Below are 24,140 nucleotides of genomic sequence, written 5' to 3'. Positions count from 1 at the left end.
GAGCAGATGCTATGGCCAGCTCTAAAACCTGACTGAAATCTATTGAAGACACATGAAAAAGACACATTGTAAAACAAATGAGCTAAGCTGAGTAAAAACTGCCATAAATGATCATTTAGAAATTGGCCAAAAATTTCCAGAGGGTCTAAACTAGACTTTTTAAGCAGGGGCTGGACAACCACATGCTTAAAACAAGATGGAAAACAACCAATAATGAAACAGAATACTTGGATCAATCATATCAACCAGCTCAATTAACAGGTGAGGGGAAACCACATCACTACGGGAAGAAATTGTCTTCAGATGTGCAACAACATCCTTCATATGTGAAAGTGACTCTAGCTCAAACTGACTTAAAATATCAGAAAAAGCAGCCAGAACAAATGAGTCAGACACTTGAGGTGTAATAGTACATATTATGCTATCAATCTTATCAATAAAAAAAAAACTTTAAAAACCTTTCACAAGTATCTGTAGATGGATCAGGAGAGATAGTATCCATTGGATTTAGTATTGTCTTTATAGTGTTAAATAGTCCTCGAGGTCTATGAGGATTTTGTGAAATAATATCAGCTTTTTGATACTTAGACAAACATTCTCTCAGAATCTCATGACACATGTAGCTTGTCTTTCTGCCATTCATGTTCTGCTCTCCTACACTCCTATCTGACAGGCCGAGTTCTATCATTTAACCAGGGTTGTGATCTAAGTTTATGTCTCTTCATTTTACAAGGAGCAACGCAATCAAGAATGTCAGTACAGACAGTTTTAAAAAGATTAATCAACTCCTCTGGACCCACAGAAGGAAGCAGGGACTCAATGGTGCCAGTTAGAGAAGCAGCTCTAAATGCAGCTAAAAAACCCTGGCTGTGAATGATGTAATTACCCGGGAGCAATAAACGCGTGACTGTCGATCTGAGAGTTTACATGAAAAAGTAACATTAAACACAATAGGCTTGTGATCAGAAAAATAGTTATCTGCAACCTGCACATTACATACATAAAACTAGATCAAGAGCATGACCAAGCTGATGAGTGGAGCAAGTGACACACTGAGAAAAATTTAATCAAGGTTTAAAAACACCATGACTAAAGGCTTTGAAGGACGACAAACATGGATATTGAAATCACCAAGAATTAAAATATTGTCAGAGGTAGGCACAATCCATTGTTGTATACAAAATGAATTATATTAAGGGGGTCTATATACAAGGACACAGCACAGATCTAGCTATATCAACCATAAGTAATTGCACCTCAAAACTCAAAAGACTACAGCTAACCCCCCTCCCCGACCTGCAGTCCTGGGGGTGCTGAAAAAGTCACATTCCATTGGTGAGAGTTCAGAAAGAGGGCTTAATTAACATTAAGCCCGAATAAATAAAATAAAATAAATAAAATTAAGCATAATAAATAATAATAAAAATACAGCTCCCGTGATAGAAAGAAATGATTTAAAATAAAATTCTTATTGGCAACAGATCTAGTGCCAATGCAATTTTCACAAGGTAGAGTTAGGAGTATGATGTTGGGTACCGGGTCCTACTGTTGCCGTTCTGCAATCCAAGTTCTGTATATTATTAAGATTTACTCCTCTGCCACACTTCCGCTATCTAGTAAGAACGGTCTGCGACGTTGGCACACACAGAACCGGGCAGACATATGGTAAACAGGAATGCCTCGGCAGAATCTCAGCACTATTCTCCAGGACAATCACATGGTAAGTAATCGAGGTATCCAGGCCCCTTCTCACTCAAACAATGATTCTGGCTCATTTTTTACATCTCCTGCTGCTGTGGTGGTTTGTTTTCTGGTGCACACGCCTGACCAAGTGCCAAACTTTAGCCTGTAAAAATGATGTAGATTGTGGATAAGAAAACCATTCTCCTCAAGGATCCCGAATGCATTGTTCGGCACTAATGCGTGGGTATTAAGTAGAGTTTGGCAATCATAAACCAGATTGGAACAAGCTGCGAAAGTGATAACAAACATACACAGCACGAAAATACACAGAGCAGACAAGGAGCGACCGCTTGCCAACACACAACCAGGTGCCATCTTGCTAAACCTAATGCTGGTGAATAATTCATCTGTCTCTGTTTGAAATGTAAGGGATTGTATAGTCAGCCATTTTTATCTCAAAATTGGGGCGACAGGACGTCCATATTTAAGAGGCGAAATGATCGAGGGGGAATCCCAGCAGGTGAACATTGCTTATTTCCTTACACAGGATTTTTCAGCAAAGACATTAGTAAATCTTAACAGTGGCCATGTACATTGAAGTATTAAAGGGCACACAGCACAGAAACCGAGAGTTTTAGACAAGAGGGCCAGAGACAGGGTGGAAAAAGGTATTAAAATAGTACTATATTATGAATATGACAGTACATAAAAAAACTTCCCTAACATTATAAGTGAACCTCAAAGAAAATAATTTTTAAAAAGCATGATATGACCTTTTTAATTGTTAAGGGGAGGGGTCTTTTTTTTTTTTTTATTGACTTTATCCTCTATTTCTGTCTATTTCTGATGACAATATCTGTTAAAAATGTCCATTCCTTAAGTCCAATTTTACTTTTTAAGAAATATACCCAGATTAATTACAAGTTAAAGGAGCAATATACATACATTGACATCAAGCGTTTAAAATGGGTACTGCAGTCCAAATTCAAAATATTGGAGAGAGTTGTCTCCCCCGCCCCACCTCCTCCCCAGACTCTAAGCTCACACGGGTTGCCAGGTTGAGGACACGCAACAGGAATGAGCAAACTGACAATAGCAAGCGACGAGCCTTACACTGTAAGTTGATCAGCTAATGTATATGTTTGCAATGTTTTTATTGTTTACCAATTATAAACCAGCTCATGTGGATTTTTTATAACTCTGTCAATGTTAGCTAGATATATTGCTGGCTTCCATGGCTGCAGCACGCTGTGTTTGCCCGCTAACTTGTTTCACATCTGGCAACCCGGGTTGTTGAAATACTATTGGGAAATGGGCAGTGGGCGGGATCACACAGGCCAAAACACAAACAGAAATTCTGGCCCGGAATGGACATTTCAAAGTAGAATATACAGGCTGTAGCATTGTATTTGGAGAAGCCAGTATTTCAACTTAGCATGTTTCCTAAATATCTGATAACATATTATGATAATTTTATGCTTTAGTACAGTAAATATATTACATATTGCTCCTTTAAGCTCTACCAACAGCATATGTGAGATTAACAAAAAATTTTGACTCGACCCTCAGTTTATGAAAAAACAACAAAAAAAAAAAACAACAACAACTGTACAGTAATACACTTACAGTGAAAGTCTACATGTACTACGTACAACTCTTGCCCCATAGACTTCCATTGTAAGTGGTTTTCGATCAATGTATTTTTGTTTGTTTGTTTTTACAAACTGTGGGTCAAAATAAGTCAAAATAATATTCTTTGGTAATCGACATCATCAGCCAATCAGCAATCAGTCATTGAGCTAAAGTGTTATTTAACCTTGAACAATGCTTTAAATCACATAACAACTAAATAAAAAATGACTCTGCTCTCATTAAAAATATCATAAAGATTCATTATCCAGCATGAAACCTCAATCTCTCAAAAAAAGGTCAGTTTCCATTCACATCGCGCAAAATTTTCAGAATGCCATAATTGCATAAATGCCACAGCTGACAGTGTATAAACTCAGAAAGAGAAATAATTTAGAGAATTGTGGTTTCATTAAATATTAACACTCATGACAGATTCTGCAGAGAGGTGAGTGCTTTCTACTAAAGTAAGATGGCTGCAGAGAACACGTACTGTATAAAGCAGTGATAGAGAGATGGTTGATTGTGAAAACAATAACATATATCACACAAATACTGTAAATATGTATTTGAAAACATTGCCCTTTTGAAAAATAGACAGGTCACAGTGAATTTCCTATAAGCTTTAGGCCCAAAAGATGAGCTTGATTTCATGCATCGTAGCATTTCGAAATGTATAAGGAATTGCAAGAACAGTTTGCATTCTCAGCTGTGCAGCAAGGGGCATTGTAGAGGGAATTAGCTTAAACGGTCTTCTTCGATGGTCAGTTTCCTATTTCATGTCAACTACTGTCATGGTGGAGGAGAATCCTGCTGAGTATAGTATTTAAACTCTCTGCATAATTATAACTAGCTACCCGAATAATAGCATCCGATTGGCACAGACATTTTAAGTCAACTCTATCACCCCCATTGAGTACTGAGATTTGTTACCACTACAGTAACCCAAGAATGCATGTTAAGCATGAACAAAGAAAACACACACTTGATTCTAGCCAAGCATTCATGACTGCATACTTGAGAATGTTTAATGTACATGTGGAAATGCATTTTCTACAAAGGATAGGCTACATGCAATGCTGCCAAAACAAGGTTTATCAAAAGAGAGCATAGTTTAGTTACCTTTTGGAACTGACTTCACATCAGGAGTGTGCCTGTGATGCTTGTGATGAATTTCCAGGTTGTTTCTCACCAAAACCTATCATATGCCTTCAGAAGACTCATAATATGACACACAAGCCACGTGGACATATTTATGACACATTTAAGTCCTCTTTTAAGCTTTAAAGTGGGTCACTCTCAGCTGCCACTGTATTGAAAAGATCCCCTGTAATATTCATTAAAGCATCTATTGTGTGCCACTTTAGAAAGAAAGCCATAAGGGTTTGGAACAGCATGAAGGTGAGTAAATTATTACAGAATTTTCTTTTTTGGGTAAACTATTCTGTAAAAATTGTGTCTAGAGAGGCTCAATAGGTTTTGGAGCACAGTGAATATCAATGAGCCTCAAATATAGAATTTCATGTACAAATTTAGGCTACTGTAAACAACAACGCTCAACCATTTTTTTCTCTCTCTCTCTCTCTATCACACACACACACACACACACACATTCTCTTCCAGCCTTTCAGTTCTTCATCCTGTCTGCTACAAATCCACTGAGGTGTGATAGTAAGGGTTTAAAGGTCTAACTGTTCCAGATCAGCTGAACTATATGGCAGTCTCCTGAGCCCAGCCTCACCCCATTACCTCGAAGCAAAAGTGGGGGGAAAAAGACAACATGAAGTGAGAGGGATGAAAAGCAAAGGATGGGAGAGGATGGGTACAAAGGGCCGAGACTCCCACATCTGGTGAAAAAGGGGGGGGGGACAAAGTCTGCTCATCCCTTTCAGATGGAGGGGTTAAAAGAACTGGCATATCTGCGCATGAAAAGCTGTTAAATGCTTCAGTGCTTTGACAGTGTGTGATGCCATGAGTGGTGGAGCTCCCGTGGGACACCGCATCAAGATCCCCCTCTTCTCCCTGACGGGCTTTTTCCGCAAAATATGGAGAATGAATAAAGCACAATAAAGAACACCACTCAAGACAAAGAAAGCAAACGTCAGTGTTTTGACTTCTATTGCAAACAAAAACATTATTTGAGGTTTACTTAAATTAAGAGTTCACCCAAACATTTTATGCTTAAGACAAAAGGAGATGTTTTAATGAATATCCCAGTCTGTCTTTTTAAATACTTTTGTAGTTGGTAGTTGAAATTGACTCACTTTAAAGGTAAATAAAAAAATTAAAAAAACACCCAAAAGTATCATAAAAGTAGTCTATGTGACAAGTGTGTAATATTCTAAGTCTTCGAAAGGCAAACAACATTAGGGTCAGCAAATTATGACATTTTTGGCTGAACTATCCCTTTAATATAAATCAGCTATATAGCCAAAACGCAAAACCATCAAAAATCTAGTCAAAACACTCCTGTTTAGATTTCCTGAGATGGTTGTTAGCTGGAGAACCAGCCATAAAGAAGCAAATGACTGTGCGTTAAGCTTATTAACTGACTAATAGAAAACCTACCATAACTTTTCAGTCATTAAATTTTGCCTAAGGGCTTCTGATACTATGTTGTATGTACATTTCTTGTACAGTCACCAGTGTCAGACACACAGTCATTTTCCAGCAATACACATTCAGCTTCACTCTCGCTGTGCCTCTGGTTATTCATTTGAAGATTTGTTGGGCCCCATGTAAGTGTGCAGCCCTGGATCAACCGGCCCTATGAACACGGGGCCAATTATTTGGCCCTGCTGCTTTCTCATCCTGTCTTTACAGCCAAAAAATAAAAGGAAAGAGTCTGCTGCAATTAAAACTTAGTGAAATGTGGCAAGAAGGTGAATTAAATGGAAGAGAGGCCTTAATGAGTCCATTCACAATGGATGTGAGAACCATACAAGGAGCTGCAATATGTACGTCTATTACGGGTCTGTCAGTTAAAGACTGCTTGGCATAATATAAGTGGAATATTTTTAAAGAATGGCCAACTGTGAAACTATATAAATTATATAATTTATAAATGAACAATGATTTGGTCAAATCAAGATGCCAGGAGGTAAGGAATGTTTATATGGTACTAGTTTTGTGTAGCCTGACATTTGGCTGTGGGCATAAACTGGTACACTTTCCTGCTTATTCTGGACAAAGAACTGTTCATAGCTTGTCTGCACACTTCATTTTTTTCATGTGAAGTTTAGGGTCGGGAAAATCTGAAATCAGAAACTGAAGAAGAATAGGGAATATGTTGATATACCAAAGGATATCTCGTTTACTTTCTACTAAGTATCTCAAACAAAACTCTGAATGTCTTTAAAAATTAAGATTTGAGGCCATGAACCAGTGCCTAATTGTTCCTCACAAGTGCTTATTAGCCGCTTTTCCACTTTCAAGCCGAACGTTGTGAATCATGCCGATCCAGACTTGTTAATTTGGTTGTGGTTGCTTTTTTCATAGTGGTGCTGCACAACAGGATTATACAGGACTGATCGAGCAAGTGATCAATCATGACTCGCCAAAGAACTAAAGCCATTCCACCAGCGCAGTTGAGTACAGCTCGCTAACTGTGCAAAAAAATTTAGGCCAGGAACGGTTTGTAAACATACCAAGCCGTGGTCCAATGGAAATGCTACTGGAACCATTACTCACCTTGCTCAGAACCATTGGCCCGATGCTTGAAAAGCAGCTATTATATCAACCTAGCACAAACTGATAAAAATGTTGCACCTTGATTCCCGGAAATTGCATAGAAGCCAGCCAATCAGATTGGAACTGGCAATTCCAGCCATTTGAAACTTTTTCTTGCCTTTTTTTTCCCTGCATCATGAATTGAATGGCCAGTCAATGCTCCGTGAACCATCTGAGGCTCACACTATATTAAACTTAAAGGACATGAAGACACTGACCCACTGCAGACTTCTTGTTCGACGCCTTTCCTCCCTTGCTGCCGTGTGTGGTGTTGTCTTTCAGTGCTGTTTCAATCTCCTTCTCCATTAGTACGCCCAGTTCCTGTGCCACTGTGCTCAAGTAGACCCTGTTGAGGAAGGCCAGGATATTATGTGGTTCTGCCACCCCATTAAGCACCTGAATTTCTTGACTGAGCATACAGCTGAGAGTTGGGGAGGCAGTCTGAAAGCTCAGCGCCAGTCTGTCGAAGCCCTTGTCGCCCCCCGGGCTGCAGCCCTGGCTGTTTCGGAGAACACTGAGGACAGCCTTGATCTGAATCTGCTGGTACCAGCTGAGGACCTCGGCCTGAGGGTAAAGAAAAAACAGTTCCTGAAGGCACAGAATCTTCTGAGGAACACCAATGCCCAGTCCGCCCTCAATCTGGCTTGGCTCAGCCATCATCTGCAGTCTGCCCAGTAGGTGGTTCCTCAATGAGAAACGAATATCATTCCATGCTTCCTGGACCCCCAGAGCGAGATCATCACGTGGAGTGGATAGAGTAGCAATTGGGGTCTGCTCTTGGGTAGATGCAGGGCACGAAGGAAAAGCAACACCACACTGTGAGGAGATGTTAAGCAGTAACTGTAGAATGGCCTCTTCACAAGCCTCCTCTGTCTTAAGAACGTTTTGCTGTGGAAATATATGAAAGAGGATTTTAACAGAATTAAGAACATGATTTGAAGCAAAAAATATTCATTCATAATACTCTTATAACTCATAATGAAATATTAATCAATCCTATTCCTCAGAAGATCTTGACGATGAACATATTGTGTTAGGTTAATTAAGGCTTTGGTTACCACAGCTCGGAAGAAGTCCAGCAGCTCTTGGTGTCCAGTGGCCACTGGTTTCAGGATGCTGAAATTACGCTGACCAAACCATTGGAGGCATTCTACAGGACTGGGCACTCTCTCTCCGGTCCAGGACTCGCCAACCTTGGCTTGCAGTTCCTTAAGGTTTTGTTCAATACTACAGTATACACAAATAAACAACAACAAAAAAAGTATTGTCATAAAGGAGTAGATCTTTAACTGTAATTTTGTAAATTTGCCTGAACCTCAAACGCCAGTGATGTGATTCAATTGCAACCATAATCTTACAGGTCTTGTATTTTGTCAATGTTAAAATACTTTTTCCTATTCCAAATTAATATGCAGAGATAACTATTTAAGTATGCCATTTGCAGGTTGATTTCCCCACAGAGAGTAAACATTGTGGTACAATCAAAACATAGCTCTATTCATTGAGCCTCCCGACCAGCATGACACAGCAACATTAGGTGTTTTTCTACCATTGGGCAGAGCGGTTCTCTTTGCGGAACCATGGCATTCCATACCGGTAGGGTTCGAAATTAACACCAGCCAAGCACCAAATGCGGGCAAATTTTATGTTTGGACGGTGAATGTCGCAGCATCACAGGCCACTCAGGTGGGTGGTTTTTGGTTTCTAACATTTTGTCAGTTTGTAAAATAAATTTAAACACATTCTAGTTTTGTCCTCAAGGGGGCTCTGTAGGCCTACAGTACAGTCAGTAACACAGGTGTTTACAAAGAAAGGCTCTTGTCAGCTTGGAGTCCCGCTGCTCATCAATAGTCTCAAACGCTGTGTGTCCACTGGCGCGTGGTGAGCAATGGTGAATTCAGTGCTTTTTATGCAGACTTCAAATGATGATTGCATGCATTCTTTGTAGCAATACTGTAGTTGTGCAAGCAGGGGTGGACTGGGAAGAGAAAACGGCCCGGGATTTTACATAGTAACTGGCCCAAAAGTTGTTGTTGGGGGGCGTTCTGCATAACGCAGCAGCCCATTTCAGCTTATTGCGGCCCATTTGGTCACATTTCGCGGCTGGCCCACTGGGAAAAGTCCCAGTTCTCCAGAGTGCCAGTCCGCCCCTGTGGGCAAACAAATGTTTAATAAATCAACACTGTTTGTATAATTTCGGCACTTGAAAATGAAGTTGGCATTTTTCCTACTGTAATCGTGCATATATGCTGAAAGCTAATAGTGGAAAATACACAGTGTCTTCGTATATTACAAACTCAACTTGAAGGGGCAGTTCTCTGGCGCAATGAGCGGATTTCTTCCACGCCAGTGGGCACGTACCGCTAGCAGTAAATCTCGAAGTAAGATGAAAGCAATGTTAAGGAGCGTTCATGGCATCGGGATGAAGGGAAGACCACTCTTGGATTTACAGTGGATGTGTGAGAATGTTTTAATTACCCACCACCACATCCAAATTCTCTGGTAATGACTGTATTATAATAAAAAATGAAATTATTTTCATGCCGTTTGGTTTTGTTAACGGTTCTTGAACGTGCATTATTCTGGTGATGCGGACAGAAAACCGGACAAATACTCAGACAGTGTTTCCTGGATTACTATTAAGCAGCACATCAACACTGCTACTGAATTTACAGCACGAGACGATACGTAAAGCACTACCAGTAGACAGATTCCCAAAGAAATTAGTCTTTTGAGCTGGTTCTTTTGAATCTACAATGCGAGACATAACAAGAAACAGTGTAATCTTATTCACAAACAAATGAATCTTTTGAGCCGGGTCTTTTTAGTGAATCAACAACTGTTGTCCGATTCCCAAATGCATGACTTTGTGAGCCGGCTCTTTTCAGTGAATCAAAAAGATTTATGAATCAGTTGGAGCTGACTGAATTAACTGACTAAGAAATGCTACTGTGTTGTGTGTAATTTAGGCTCATGAGAGTTACTTACTGTTCATTCATATGACAACATGACCAACAATACAAAATTAGTTTTGTTTTAATAAGTGAATAATCTGAAACATTATTCTAAATGGACTAACTGGCAATTAAATATTTCATAAATAATAAAATAATACAATTCTTTAAAAGTGCGGTTCACTTTTTAACATGCACACAGAATTGTTTATTTGTCTCACATGTCTGTAAAATACATTTATAAAATACAAATAAAAAATGGCCGGTAAGTAATCTGACTGGCTGGTACATTTTTTCACCTATTGGCTAACAATCTGATAGACGGTTGAGTACTGTTAGCTATGGGAAGTGTTTGGGAAACCTGTTTAAAAACATTATTTGTTGCAATTCAGTTTGGTGACGCTAGTGACGTGGAAATTATACACTACACTTTTAATGACACTAGTGCAGTGGTTCTCAGCTGGTTTTGCTGCAGGACACATATTTTACATTGGACATCAAGTGGCGACAGAACATAGATTAAAAAAAAAAAAAAAACCTTACCTATATATCACATTTTCTGTTTTTTTTTTAAAATATTTTTGTTCATGGTTTTCAAATAAAAGGGCATGTATCATGTGACATCAATTTTGTTGTTGATATCATCAACAAAAGATACAGGAAACTTTCTCTTCCCCCTTTTAAAAGTTGATATGTGCCAAACCACACACTGCCTGGATTACAAGTGCATGGCTGTGCAAGCAGTGAGTGCAGGTGCTAGACTAGCCTGCCTGCAGTCCTGAACTTTCTCCAATTGAGAATGTGTGCCGTATTATGAAGCACACAATACGCACAGCTGAAGACCTGCATAATGGATTAATGGGGGAAAATTTTGCTTGCTAAACTTCTAGTAACACGCTTGTGTATTCAGTGCCCAAACACTTTAATATATGTGTTATTAGAAGAAATGGTGATGTTTCTCAGTGGTAAACACTCGACTGTCACAACTTTTTTGGAGCATGCTGCAATCATACGATTTGAAATGAATATATATATATATATATATATATATATATATATATATATATATATATATATATATATATATATATATATATATATAATTCACAAGGTAAAACATCAAGTAATGTGTAACTTGTAGTGCTTTCAATATATCACAGGGTGAAGAATTTACAAATCACTCCTTTTTGTTTTATTAGCATTTTCCATACTGTTCCAACTTTAACGGAATTGGGGTTGTAAAATGTCAGGACTGTCTTACGGTTTGAGAGGTTTGACTTCCTCCATAGCGTTTTGGACTTGAAAATTCTAACAACAATTAAAATGGGTGGCATCAGTGTTGTGGTCTGCGCCACAATATCGAGGAAAGCCTGGTTGCCGCGTATGTGCTCCAGAGATACCGTACAGAGAGCAGAGCGGATCATTGGCGCAAATGGTTTGTGATGGCTTGCGCTGTACATTCGTATAAAAACCAGGCTTCAGTCGCATAGCGTTTTCAGATGAGAGGCATATTTAGCGCATAAAAAGCACTGATCGCGACAAATAACATAAAATTTGACTCGGCGGCCGTAAATTTCACAAAGAACCCTGGCATTGTTCTTTCCCTGTGGCAAACAGGGCCGTAGCTAGTGGGGTGAAAGGTGGAAATGATTCTAGGGGCCCACGGGTCCAGAAGGGCCCCACAACAAATTCTAAACTGTATTTTTAATAGGAAAGGGGCCCAGAGCAATATACAGTCAGGGGGCCCAGAATACCTTGCTACGGTGCTGGTGGCAAATACACTGAACCATTCTTGAATCCATTCTGCTTTGGCTACGTTCACACAGTCAATGTTTGGGATTGACAGTAATATTTACTTACGGTGTGAGTCTTAAAAATATCCTGTTCGCACAGCAGCTTACAGTAGCGGCTTGAATACTGTCTGCATGAATGAACAACCACATTCAACAGCTGTAACCATAGTGACAGTGACAAAAAGATGGTGACGTCCATAACACTGGCATGTCTTATCACAATTGCCGCCATGTTATTAAATAAATAAGTCCAATCGAGGTGCTAGTTCAACCATCAGATCATAATTAACAGACAGCAGCTTTGAATGCTTTTTAACCGTGTACAGAGTGCAGCTTTTGTGCCACGTAGTTCGCACCCGTGAAACAGCCGGAGGAAAACAGCAGCTGAATCTTCGGATGACACGCAGCTCATTTCTCCATCTCCGTGAGTAAACAAAACCCCACATGAAACACACGAGAAAGGCTCATGTACAGTGCAGCGTGGCTCTCACTGTACATGATGTAACTAACAACTAGTTGTCCAGTACGGTTCCGTTCACATAGCAAAGGTTTGCCGAGAATGCGGTTGTGAGACCTGAAAATGTGTGGGTGTCAGTTCGGTTATAGAATGCGGTTGTCACTCTCATAAATAACTGAACTGTGTGTGAACGTAACCATATTAAGCACTCAAAACAGGTCTGACAACTGTATTCTGCTGCTGTGTGAATGTGCCCTTTGTGTCCCGATCTGGTTTCTCCTGTTCTCCTCATTATTTACTGTGATTTCCCTATTTTCACAATCCATAAAATGGCAAAAGGCCAAATCAAAACACTGTTCTACAATACTCAGCACACATTTTTTTTCCTTCAAAAGTACTGAAAGAATCATTAATGGAATCGTTGAGGAACCAGTATTGTTAAGAGTAATCAGAATCGGAACCATCCTTAAATTAAGCCAAAACCCTGTTTGTACCCACTCACAATGAAAACATGTCCTACTGTTGGATTACATGTACACTGTCCCCTTTAAATTCCAGCTTGCTCCAGTTACTGCCACTCTTCACCCAACAACTGATTTCAGAAACATCAGCCCTAATGAACAGAGACATCAATATATCATCAAGCTGTGTGTGTCTGCATGTGGCATGTCTCTTTCATCAACACAGGATGAGCAGATCACACAGTCTCAGCACTTCTGTCCATAAAAAATGAGTCATGACATAAAGCCATAAAGCTTTGCAGGTACATACACACATTCAGTACACGGCAGCTCTCTTCTGCATAAAACACAGACTCTTCTCTTGCAGGACAACATAAAGTACTATAAACCACTGTTGTAAACACTGAGGCTATGCACAAGGCCAGATGCCTTCAAATGGCAGCTTATTAAATTCCATTTAAACCTGACACAGTTTTACTTCCTGGAAAAAAAAGAGAGCAAACATAAAGTGAACATAAAGAGTTGTTAATTTTAACGATATGCAGCTGAATATTGGAGGCGAGAAAGATGAAGAGAGCATTTTTCGTTGGTTAAATTGCAAGGTTGCCGACAGGAATCCAACAAATGTGTCTCTTTTTGTAGTAAAAAGGAAATATGTGAGATGAGAGGATGTTAAGGTGCTGACAGACTGTGCTGGAAAAGCAAATCTCCCCATTCTATTTAATGAACAGCCTAAAGCTCGCTGTAAAAACACAACCGCTAACAGGGAACATAAAAATTCAGTTTTACAAACTGAAGCTGCTGTCGGCACAGACATACAAACAAAACTGCCCTTTATTGTGGTGAATTTTCACTTATAGTCATTGTGTCTGGCTCTGTCAATGACTGCACTCATATTGTTAAATTCTATTAAAATGTGATGATGCATACTTCATTTTTGAAAGTGTTTCTTTTGTAAGTTTTGTATATTTCACAAGTTTTTTTTTTTTTTTTTTTGTAAACCTGTGTTTATAGGGCATTCTAAACAAGTTTCTACACCTGTTAGTTCCAGTCGGTGTTCCAGCACCGGGGATGCTTCACTGTTTAAATCACTCCACCTGTCTTTGTTTGCAGAGTTCCAGACACAACAGCTGATTTAGTTTTGTCTTCATTCAAACTATTTTTGTTAACAGACCAAAAATAGACAAAATAACTGCCCCTGTTTGGTCTGAAATGTAAGATAATTTTCAACTTTTTTTTTTTTTATTGAACTATTGTATGAAAGGTATATCGCACTTAGAATTGTGTTGTATTGAATATCAAATCACAGCTGAGCTGATATTCAGTCCAACAGCACTCTCGCTCATGTGATATTGCTTAAATATGACACAGTGTTCTCTGTGAACATTGTTTACTCAAGAATATCTCTTAGCTTAGCTCTTATACATTAGTTAATTGAAGCCACCCAGAGCAAGCAGAAAGGCAGAGATACTGACTAAGTCAGTTTAATGTTTCTAATAAAATAAGGATTTGTGCTCAGAGCCTGTACTGAGCCAGGCATCACCCCAGGACTCCGCTCCAACAGCAGGGTCTAAACGAGCTTCCATCTGTGCAGCCGCACAGCGCTAAAACTTCATAAAACTCCCACCCCTCATCCGCACACACAAATGGCCATGTAATCTGTTGTGTATTAGCGCTGGATGGTGTCACCAATCACTGGAAGGTGTGTCTTGGTCTGGCCACTCACGTGGACTGGCATCAATCAAAAAAGCAGCTGCTGTCAGCTTTAGCCAAATTCTGCCCGAGTGACAGCAATGACGTTGTCAGAGTTTCTCATTACAATAATTCATATTTGGGGACATGCAGTGAATTATTATGCATGAATCATTATTCAGTTATTATTATTCTTGGGGATTTTAACAAAGCAAATCTCACACGTGAACTGCCCAAATACAAACAGCACATCACATGCCCCACCAGAGACAGAAATATACTGGATCATTGCAACACAACAATAAAGAATGCATATCGCTCTGTCCCTAGAGCAGCTTTGGGACTCTCTGATCACTGTCTGGTTCATCTTCTTCCAACCTACAGGCAGAAATTAAAATCAACCAAGCCAGTAGTAAGGACTGTAAAGAGATGGACCAATGAAGCAGAGCGGGAACTACAAGCCTGCTTCGATTGCATGGATTGGAGTGTTTTTGAGACTGCAGCCACAGACCTGGACGAGCTCACAGATGCTGTTACATCAGATATCAGTTTCTGTGAGGATATGTGCATTACTACTAGGATTTATTTCAAGTTCAACAATGACAAACCGTGGTTTACAGCAGAGCCCAGGCAGCTTTGTCAGGCCAAAGAGGTTGCGTACAGGGGTGGGGATAAAGTCTTGTACAATCAGGCCAGGAACACACTGAACAGGGAAATCAGAGTGGCTAAAAGAAGATACTCTGAGAAGCTGAAAAACAAGTTTTCAGCTAACGACCCTGCATCAGTGTGAAGTGGCATGAAACAACTCACAAATTACAGGACTCCTACCCCCAACCCTGTAGGGAACCAACAACTGGCTGACGACCTGAATGTGTTCTACTGCAGATTTGAAAGGCCCAATCTCACACCCCACACCCACTCTGACCTTCACTTCACACAAACACCAACACCTCCTGCAACCCCCCTCCTCCCCCCTCCTGCTACTCAACCTGCACTTAAGATCTGTGAAGATGATGTGAGCCGCGTCTTTCGGAAACAAAAGACGAGGAAGGCTTCAGGCCCAGATGGCGCCTTACCAGCGTGTCTTCGATCCTGTGCTAACCAGCTGGCCCCCATCTTCACACAGATTCAAAAACAATACAAGAAACAGCAGCAAGATGTAGAAAATAATAAAAAATAAAACTAATTATACACATACGTACAGACACACATATACATACATACACACACACACATGGGTAGTGCAAATCTAATACAATCTGTTATGTACAGTGCAAATGTTTTTTGGGTTTTTTTTTTTTTCTCAGAGGAATCAAATGGCAGAAGAGGTTGGATGTGTTGGATAAATATAAGAAAGTTTAGTCTGTGTATTGCACATAGTTATTGCTCAATGGGGCAATTTAACTGTTCATGAGATGAATAGCCTGAGGGAAAAAACTGTTCCTGTGCCTGATGGTTCTGGTGCTCAGAGCTCTGAAGCGTCGGCCAGAAGGCAACAGTTCAAAAAGGTATTGGGCAGGGTGAGTGGGGTCCAGAGTGATTTTTCCAGCCTTTTTCCTCACTCTGGAAGTGTATAGTTCTTGGAGGGGGGCAGGGGGCAACCAATAATCCTCTCAGCAGTCTGAACTGTCCTTTGTAGTCTTCTGATGTCTGATTTCGTAGCTGAACCAAACCAGACAGTTATTGAAGTGCAGAGGACAGACTCAATGACTGCTGAGTAAAACTGTATCAGCAGCGCCTGTGGCAGGTTGAATTTCCTCAGCTGGCGAAGGAAGTACAACCTCTGCTGGGCCTTTTTCACAATGGAGTCAATGTGGGTCTCCCACTTCAGGTCCTGTGAGATGGTAGTGCCCAGGAACATGAATGACTCCACTGCTGCCACAGTGCTGTTTAGAATGGTGAGGGGGGGTCAGTGTTGGGGTGTTTCTCCTAAAGTCCACAATGATCTCCACCGTTTTGAGCGTGTTCAGTTCAAGGTTGTTTTGACTGCACCAGACAGCCAGCTGTTCAACCTCCCTTCTGTATGCAGACTCATCATCATCTCGGATGAGGCCGATGACAGTGGTGTCGTCTGCAAACTTCAGGAGCTTGACAGAGGGGTCCTTGGCGATGCAGTCATTGGTGTAGAGGGAGAAGAGTAGTGGGGAGAGCACACATTCCTGGGGGGCACCAGTGCTGATTGTACAGGTGCTAGAAGTGAGTTTCTCCTGTCTCACAAGCTGCTGCCTGTCCATCAGAAAGCTGGTAATCCACTGACAGATAGACATGAGAACAGAGAGTTGGTGTAATTTATTCTGGAGTATAGCTGGGATGATGGTGTTGAAAGCCGAACTGAAGTCCACAAAAATGATCCTTGCATATGTCCCTGTCCAGATGTTGCAGGATATGATGCAATCCTATGTTGACTGCATCATCCACAGACCTGTTTGCTCGATAAGCAAATTGAAGGGGATCTAGAAAGGGTCCAGTGATGTTCTTCAGGTGGACCAACACCATTCTCTCAAATGATTTCATGACCACAGACGTCAGGGTGACAGGTCTGTAGTCATTAAGTCCTGTGATTTTTGGTTTCTTTGGGACAGGAATAATGATTGAGCGTTTGAAGCAGCACGGGACTTCACACTGCTCCAGTGATCTATTGAAGATCTGTGTGAAGATGGGGGCCAGCTGGTTAGCACAGGATCGAAGACACGCTGGTGAGACGCCATCTGGGCCTGAAGCCTTCCTCGTCTTTTGTTTCCGAAAGACGCGGCTCACATCATCTTCACAGATCTTAAGTGCAGGTTGAGTAGCAGGAGGGGGGAGGAGGGGGGTTGCAGGAGGTGTTGGTGTTTGTGTTTGTGTGAAGTGAAGGTCAGAGTGGGTGTGGGGTGTGAGATTGGGCCTTTCAAATCTGCAGTAGAACACATTCAGGTCGTCAGCCAGTTGTTGGTTCCCTACAGGGTTGGGGGTAGGAGTCCTGTAATTTGTGAGTTGTTTCATGCCACTTCACACTGATGCAGGGTCGTTAGCTGAAAACTTGTTTTTCAGCTTCTCAGAGTATCTTCTTTTAGCCACTCTGATTTCCCTGTTCAGTGTGTTCCTGGCCTGATTGTACAAGACTTTATCCCCACCCCTGTACTCAACCTCTTTGGCCTGACGAAGCTGCCTGAGCTCTGCTGTAAACCACGGTTTGTCATTGTTGAACTTTAAATAAGTCCTAATAGGAATGCACATATCCTCACAGAAATTGATATCTGATGTAACAGTACCTGTGAGCTCGTCCAGGTCTGTGGCTGCAGTCTCAAAAACACTCCAATCCATGCAATCGAAGCAGGCTTGTAGTTCCCGCTCTGCTTCATTGGTCCATCTCTTTACAGTCCTTACTACTGGCTAGGTTGATTTTAATTTCTGCCTACAGATTGGAAGAAGATGAACCAGACATTGATCAGAGAGTCCTAAATAGACAGAGCGATATACATCCTTTAATGTTGTGTAGCAGTGGTCCAATATACTTCTGTCCCTGGTGGGGCATGTAATGTGCTGTCTGTATTTTGGCAGTTCAAAGGTGAGGTTAGTTTTGTTAAAATCCCCAAGAATAATAATTACTGAGTCCTGGTATTGTTGTTCCATGTCTGTGATTTGATCAGCCAGCTGTTGCAGCGCTGTGTTCAAACACATGTTTGGTGCAATATACACACTCACCAGAATAAACGAGGAAAACACCCGCGACGAGTAGAATGGCTTATAGTTAATAAAGAGCGCTTCCAAATTAGGACAGCACATCCTCTTTAACGTTGTTACATCTGTACACCAACTTTCATTGATATAAAAGCATGTTCCACCGCCTCTCGTTTTCCCCGTTAACTCTGAGATGCGATCCACTCTGAACAGCCGGAAGCCCGGCAGATGTAACGTGCTGTCCGGAATGGCTTCACTCAGCCAGGTTTCTGTGAAGCACAAGGCGGCAGAGGTTGAAAAGTCCTTGTTTGTGCGGGTGAGGAGATGTAGTTTGTCCGTTTTGTTAGGAAGAGAGCGGAGATTCACAAAGTGAATACTTGGCAGCGCTGTTCGAAATCCGTGCCGACGGAGTTTGACCAGCGCACCGGCTCATCTCCCTCGCCTGCGTCTCTTGAACAGCAGAGCTGGCCTCCAACTAAAATGTCTAGCAAAATGTCTGAATATTCGAAAACCAGGAAAAGATTGTCTGGTACATGCTGTCGAATGTTCAGCAGTTCGTCTCTGGTAAAACTGACTGGAAAAAGATTACTAAACACAGGGCAAACAAACAAAGACAACAAAAGAACTGAGGAGCTCCACACCGAGGCAGCCATCATGATGATCAAACTTGTGAAGGGTTGTGAAATTAGTCTAATGACAAAGTTAGACTAAATCAAATGGGTGTTGTCGAATTAAAACATAATTCTATTGGCTACTACACATGAACGCAAAATCACCCTGAGCAACAGAGATATTTGAAAAAACAATTTAATTCAACCTTATGATCTGAGGAGGAAAATGTTCCCAAAAAAATAAATACAAAATAATAAATCTCTGGAAATGTAATTTAATACTTTTTAATGGCCAATTTTTGCCAAATTGACATATTCATTTTTAATGACAAGTGGATACCCTCTAATAATCAGTGGATGTACATGCATGTGCAGGTGTAATTTTTTTTACAAGTTTTACTCCTAAAAAAAAAATGAATTGTAAATTTGAAACTTATGTATAAAATCATAACCACTCACATGAGATGAGGACTCTAGTCATATCAGTAACCTTATAAAAGCTGGTTTATTCTACATGGAGAAGGGGCACCTTCATGGGGGCTGCCATTAGAAAATCACATAACCAGCTGAATACTACTAGCTTAATTTCAGTAACCATCTTGTTATTGGACATTTTCACTCATGGATTAAATTAATCTTGGCTGTAACTCCAAGATGACACAAACAAAAAGTTACTGAGTGCACCTTTAAGTAAAAGAAGATATTCTTAAAGGTGTACTTATTTTTATTTATTTATTTTTCAAACAGTTTGACAATTCCAGTGACCCCATGAATATTAGTGGCCTGAAAAAAGCTCTTTTATTTTACATAACGGTGGTACCCATGGTGGCCACCATGTTCATATCACATTCCAGCCACATTAATTATACCCTTGTATAAATATATAAAATTAATGTATCAAGCTATCTGTTCATGTACATATATCTACAGTATATGAGAGCCTGCAACTAAGAATAAGGTGGTATGTACACCTTGATTATGCCTTTATTATAATATATAACAAATAGGCTCCACTTTCTTACATTATAACTTATTATTTTAATGTACATTGTAAATTAATCATGGTTAAGATTTTTATTTAATGTCTTATGTCTCATGAACAAAAAGAGCCAGAGATAGAGAAAGAGAAAATCAAGATAAACTGCCCTGTTGCCTGATCTCACCTGAAGAGGTGTGCTAAAAACCTCCAGATTAATCTGATCCAATAATATCATTTTACCTCACTCTGAAAGACACACAGGAAAAGAGAAAAAGAACAGAGTCAGACGCAGAGAGAAAGATACAGAGAAAAACCCACAAAAGCCAAAAAGGACTGTCAACAGCCTCACGCACAAAAAATTCCTGATTAATCTACCCTTTAAATCAAACAACAACAAAAGGAGAAGTTGAAAGGAATTTCAGGGAGACCAGCTCCACACAATACCCAGAACGCAGAGACTAGGAAAAGCTCCCTTAAGCCTCATTCTCTGTTTCCTCCCCGTTTGCCAATCACGCTTCCAAAAACTGTAATTGTTTTTCAAATCCGTGCAAACCAGACATGACAGACCAGGTAAAGAGAGAGAGAGAGAGAGAGAGTGGGGAGGAACAAGAGAAAAAGACAGAAAGAGAGAGGCGACGGGAGTCTTTTATTAAATATGATGGCATGTTTCACAGCTCTCTGCCTTACAGAAACCCAATACACTGATTAGTCAGCGCTTTGACGTTATCTTAAGTTCCTTGTCAAAATTAATTTAGTGTGGGTGGGCTGTCGCGCTCCAGGAGAGAGAAGCAAAGAAGGAAAGAGAAGGGCGATAGGGGAGGGGAGCAGAGGAAAGGAAGAGATCTCTTTCAAATAAGCCCCAGCTTCACTGAGCACCAAGTCATGTGCCCAGGAAACAAATAGCCTATCTGGGAGCTATCAAAGAAGGGCTCTTTCTCCAGAATAAGCCGGACTGAATGAAGCGCGTGAAAGTGGATCCTGCCGACTCTAGATCTGGCCCGCTTAGCCTCCTCCAGTGCCAAACCCCCATGGGTTATTTGTCAGGACACACACTTACTCGCACACACAAGGTAAATTGGCATCGTGCTGTGGCTATCTGCTGTAAGCCGTTTCCCGACTGCGGTGAAATCCGAAGCCCGGTCTCCCGTTGCTGGACTATGGCTGACACTTCATTAGGGGGCCACATACTACCGGTGACCTCCCCAAGTGTCCGATTTGATGAAACTTAATTGGATAACAGCGTTTCAGTTTGGGAGATCCGAGGCTGTTTGACAGGCTATCTTAATCTCCTTCAATTAGGAAGCAGCTCTTAGGCAAATCTCTGACATTCTAGAGCTGAAAGTCGGCCAGCCACACTGACCCATAAATAGGTTAGGGCCGTGAATAGAGCAGGGCAGCCGCAATCTCTCTTACCCTCTTTTTGCTTCCTGTTCTTTTCTATAATTTGTTCACAACTTGGATAAGTGGATTAGGTAGCAGGTGTAGAATACAGCTTTAGCCCACCCTGGTGGAGGTCATGGAGAAGGGCTGCCAGCCTCCATCCGAATCGGCTCAAATTAAGCCAGCCAGGGCTGACTGACCACCAGAGCCGAGTTTCTTTCTCTCTCTCTTTCTCTCTCTCTCTCTCCGGCACAATTCCTTATTATCCGGCTTCTTTGTTCTTATAATGGTTCCCCATCTTCCATCTTTCTCCAAGAACACAAAAATAACCCTTTAATGCTTAGAGAGGCAGAAAAACTGTTTCAGCCTTCAGTATTAATCCTTGAATTACCCACACAAGGGTTTTCGTTTCAAGATGTGGAATCTTTAATTATTACTTTCCCATTTGGAGAGGAGAGAGGCCGGCCGGACAGGAATGAGGACGTGTGTCTAATGGCAGGGGGGTGAGACTGCCTTTGTTCAAGCACAACACATTTAGCGAAGAACCTTCTGTCCTCCGAGTGTCTTCAGTGCAACATAAAGGATAAAAGCATGACAGAAATAGATTTTTTGGTGCGGGCGGCACAATGGAGAGAGGTGCCATCAGGGAGAGAGGGAGAGGATGAGGTGGAGAGACAAGGATAGAGGGAGAGAAGAGAGGTTAGGGTTGAGAAAGCGAGAAAGACAAAGACAGCTCTGTCCTCCAGAACTACCAATGCAGGTGTGAATCAGCCGCCAGATGAGACTAGAAGCGTCTTATCCAGTCAAAGTGTATTTTTAATGCAAATATATATTATATATATATATATATATATATATTTTTTTTTTTTTTTTATTTATTTATTTTAAACTACACTTTACAATAATTATAAAACTCTGTAAATTTGGTCAGTCCAGTCGAGTCAGAATTTCGGCAGATCTGACAGTTTGTCATCATCTAACCACCCTAGTTGTTGCTTGAAACTCGGATGACTTAATTCCCATGGAACAAAATGTCAAAGCTGCTCTTGTCCAATACAACAAAAATACATGGCTGTCAAGTTCAGTTGCAATTTTGCTTGGCTTATTCCAATGCAATTTCTTACGTGAACACATACACCACTGCAAAAATACTTCTCTTGTGTACTCATTATCGTGCAACGGACCGGGAAATACTTTCTCACCAAAACCTATTGTATGCCTTTGGAAGACTTGAAATATGATGCACAAGCTACATGGACTATTTTTATGATACTTTTGGATCTGTTTTTTAGCTTTAAAGTGAGGCACTTTTCACTGCCATTGTATTGAGAGGACAGTCTGCAATATTCGTTAAAACATTTCCACAAAGGGATAGTTCACCCAGAAATCATAATTCTCTCATCATTTACTTACCCTCATGGCATTCCAAACCTGTATGCACAAAAAAAAACACAAACCAAAAAAAAATTATGGATATATAAGGTTTTTTGTCTATACTGTACAATGCAAGTCTATGATGTTCATCACAAACAAAGAAATAATGAAGCTTGTTCACTCATGCATGATACAACCGGAAGTTCTTGCGAGAAAATGCGTTCATGTGAACGAGATTCTCTCATCATATTGATTTAAAAGACATGGATTAAACATTGCATGGACAAAAACACCTCATACAGCAATACAAAAATAAATAAAATATTAAACTGTTTGTGTTCAACACAAGAAATAAAAAGTCATACAGATTTGGAATGCCATGAGGATGAGTAAATGATGAGAGAAATATCATTTTTGGTGAACTATTACTTAAAGAAAGCAAGTCATATGAGTAAATTGCAACAAAATTTACATTTTTGGGTAAACTACTCTTTTTTTAATTTATTTTTTATTTATTTTTTATTATTATTTATTTATTTGTTCTTGTCAATGGTCACTGATGCCCCTTAAAATAAAAAGGTTCATGTCACCCCTGTATGAGATGCATGGTTGGTGTAAAAATGAATTAAAAAAGGAAAAAAGAAACAGACAGTCCTTTAGTTTAGAGGAACTCATCAGCATGTCCTTCACCAGCAACAAAACACCAATATCTGATAATGCCACAACCTTCCATCAAAATGGAAAAAAGGACGTCTAGCTCCAAGCTTGCATTCAGAGCGTGTTTTAGTTCATTGATTTCAGATGAAGTGGCATGCTATTCATCAACCCTCAATTAATCATGTGGTCTCAATGTTAGGATTAGCAAAAGTGGAGAAAGCTTCTAAGGAAATAACAGCTCTCCAAAATAAGACCAATGTGCAGTACAATGTCCACCCAAGCACTGCACGCATTCTGTGGACTAATACACCTGCAGTTACATCCCTTACAATTTTGAGTCTTCTCAAATAATGCTACTTTTTGGTATTGATGGCAATTTATATAGTGTCCTTGAAGTAAACATGTAGGTCATTTGTCTGTACATTCTTGGATTTTAGATCACGATATACAATAACCCTCATTAAGAACCACCACCTCTGAGACTGAAACACCCTCTCTATCAATATTCAGGGAGACTTTCTTTTGAATGGGCCAGCTTGAACAAACCCATTGAAATGTCTTACTTGTCTGTACTAGATGAGTATTCATGTGTGTGTGTGGAGGAGCGATCATCTTGTTCACTGTTTATCAGTGAATGACACAAATATATATAATCATATATCTTTCTTTTACTGCAACATTTCTTAGACTTAGGCCATTGTTATTTTTTACTCCTTGTGGGCTGTAACAGGGTTCAGTGGAAAGGAGGAGGCATCAAAGTAATGTTTTTAATAAACTTAAACACAAAGACACACAAACGCATACAGGGCAGCTGCCTGTAGCTCTCTCTCTCCTGAACTGCCACATCTCGTTGCACTTATCCCTCTCCTCAGCTGATTAGCCTGATTGTGACTACGCACGCCCGGCCCCGCCCTCCTCCTTGTCACACTCCTCCCTCCTTTGCCTCAGGCCAGGGAACCCCCAGCATAACATACATCACCCCCCCGGGTCGCTGCCCTTCTGGCCCCGCCTGCCGGCAGGCCTTTCCCACCTTCCACAACCTGGGAGGGAGACAAGGGGAGGGAAAAATAAAACAACAAAA

At 40.6% G+C, this 24,140-nt stretch overlaps 2 protein-coding genes across 3 annotated transcripts in view; both read right to left on the bottom strand.

The window, feature by feature from the left end:
• LOC127432191 (multiple C2 and transmembrane domain-containing protein 1-like) overlaps positions 1-24,140 on the bottom strand; it is a 491,532-nt gene that overhangs the window by 165,168 nt on the left and 302,224 nt on the right. The gene's annotated exons all lie outside the window — the stretch shown is intronic.
• Positions 1-24,140, bottom strand: part of LOC127432183 (uncharacterized protein KIAA0825-like) — a 216,203-nt gene that overhangs the window by 183,910 nt on the left and 8,153 nt on the right. Inside the window, exons 3-4 of the mRNA XM_051683056.1 lie at positions 8,100-8,268; positions 7,260-7,929 (exon numbers count right to left, since the gene is read on the bottom strand). Coding sequence (XP_051539016.1) covers positions 7,260-7,929; positions 8,100-8,268 — 839 coding nt within the window. The remainder of the gene's footprint in view (positions 1-7,259; positions 7,930-8,099; positions 8,269-24,140) is intronic.

The sequence above is a fragment of the Myxocyprinus asiaticus genome, chromosome 4, assembly GCF_019703515.2.
Source record: "Myxocyprinus asiaticus isolate MX2 ecotype Aquarium Trade chromosome 4, UBuf_Myxa_2, whole genome shotgun sequence".
NCBI lineage: Eukaryota > Metazoa > Chordata > Actinopteri > Cypriniformes > Catostomidae > Myxocyprinus > Myxocyprinus asiaticus.
This window is presented reverse-complemented; position numbering and strand designations above follow the sequence as displayed.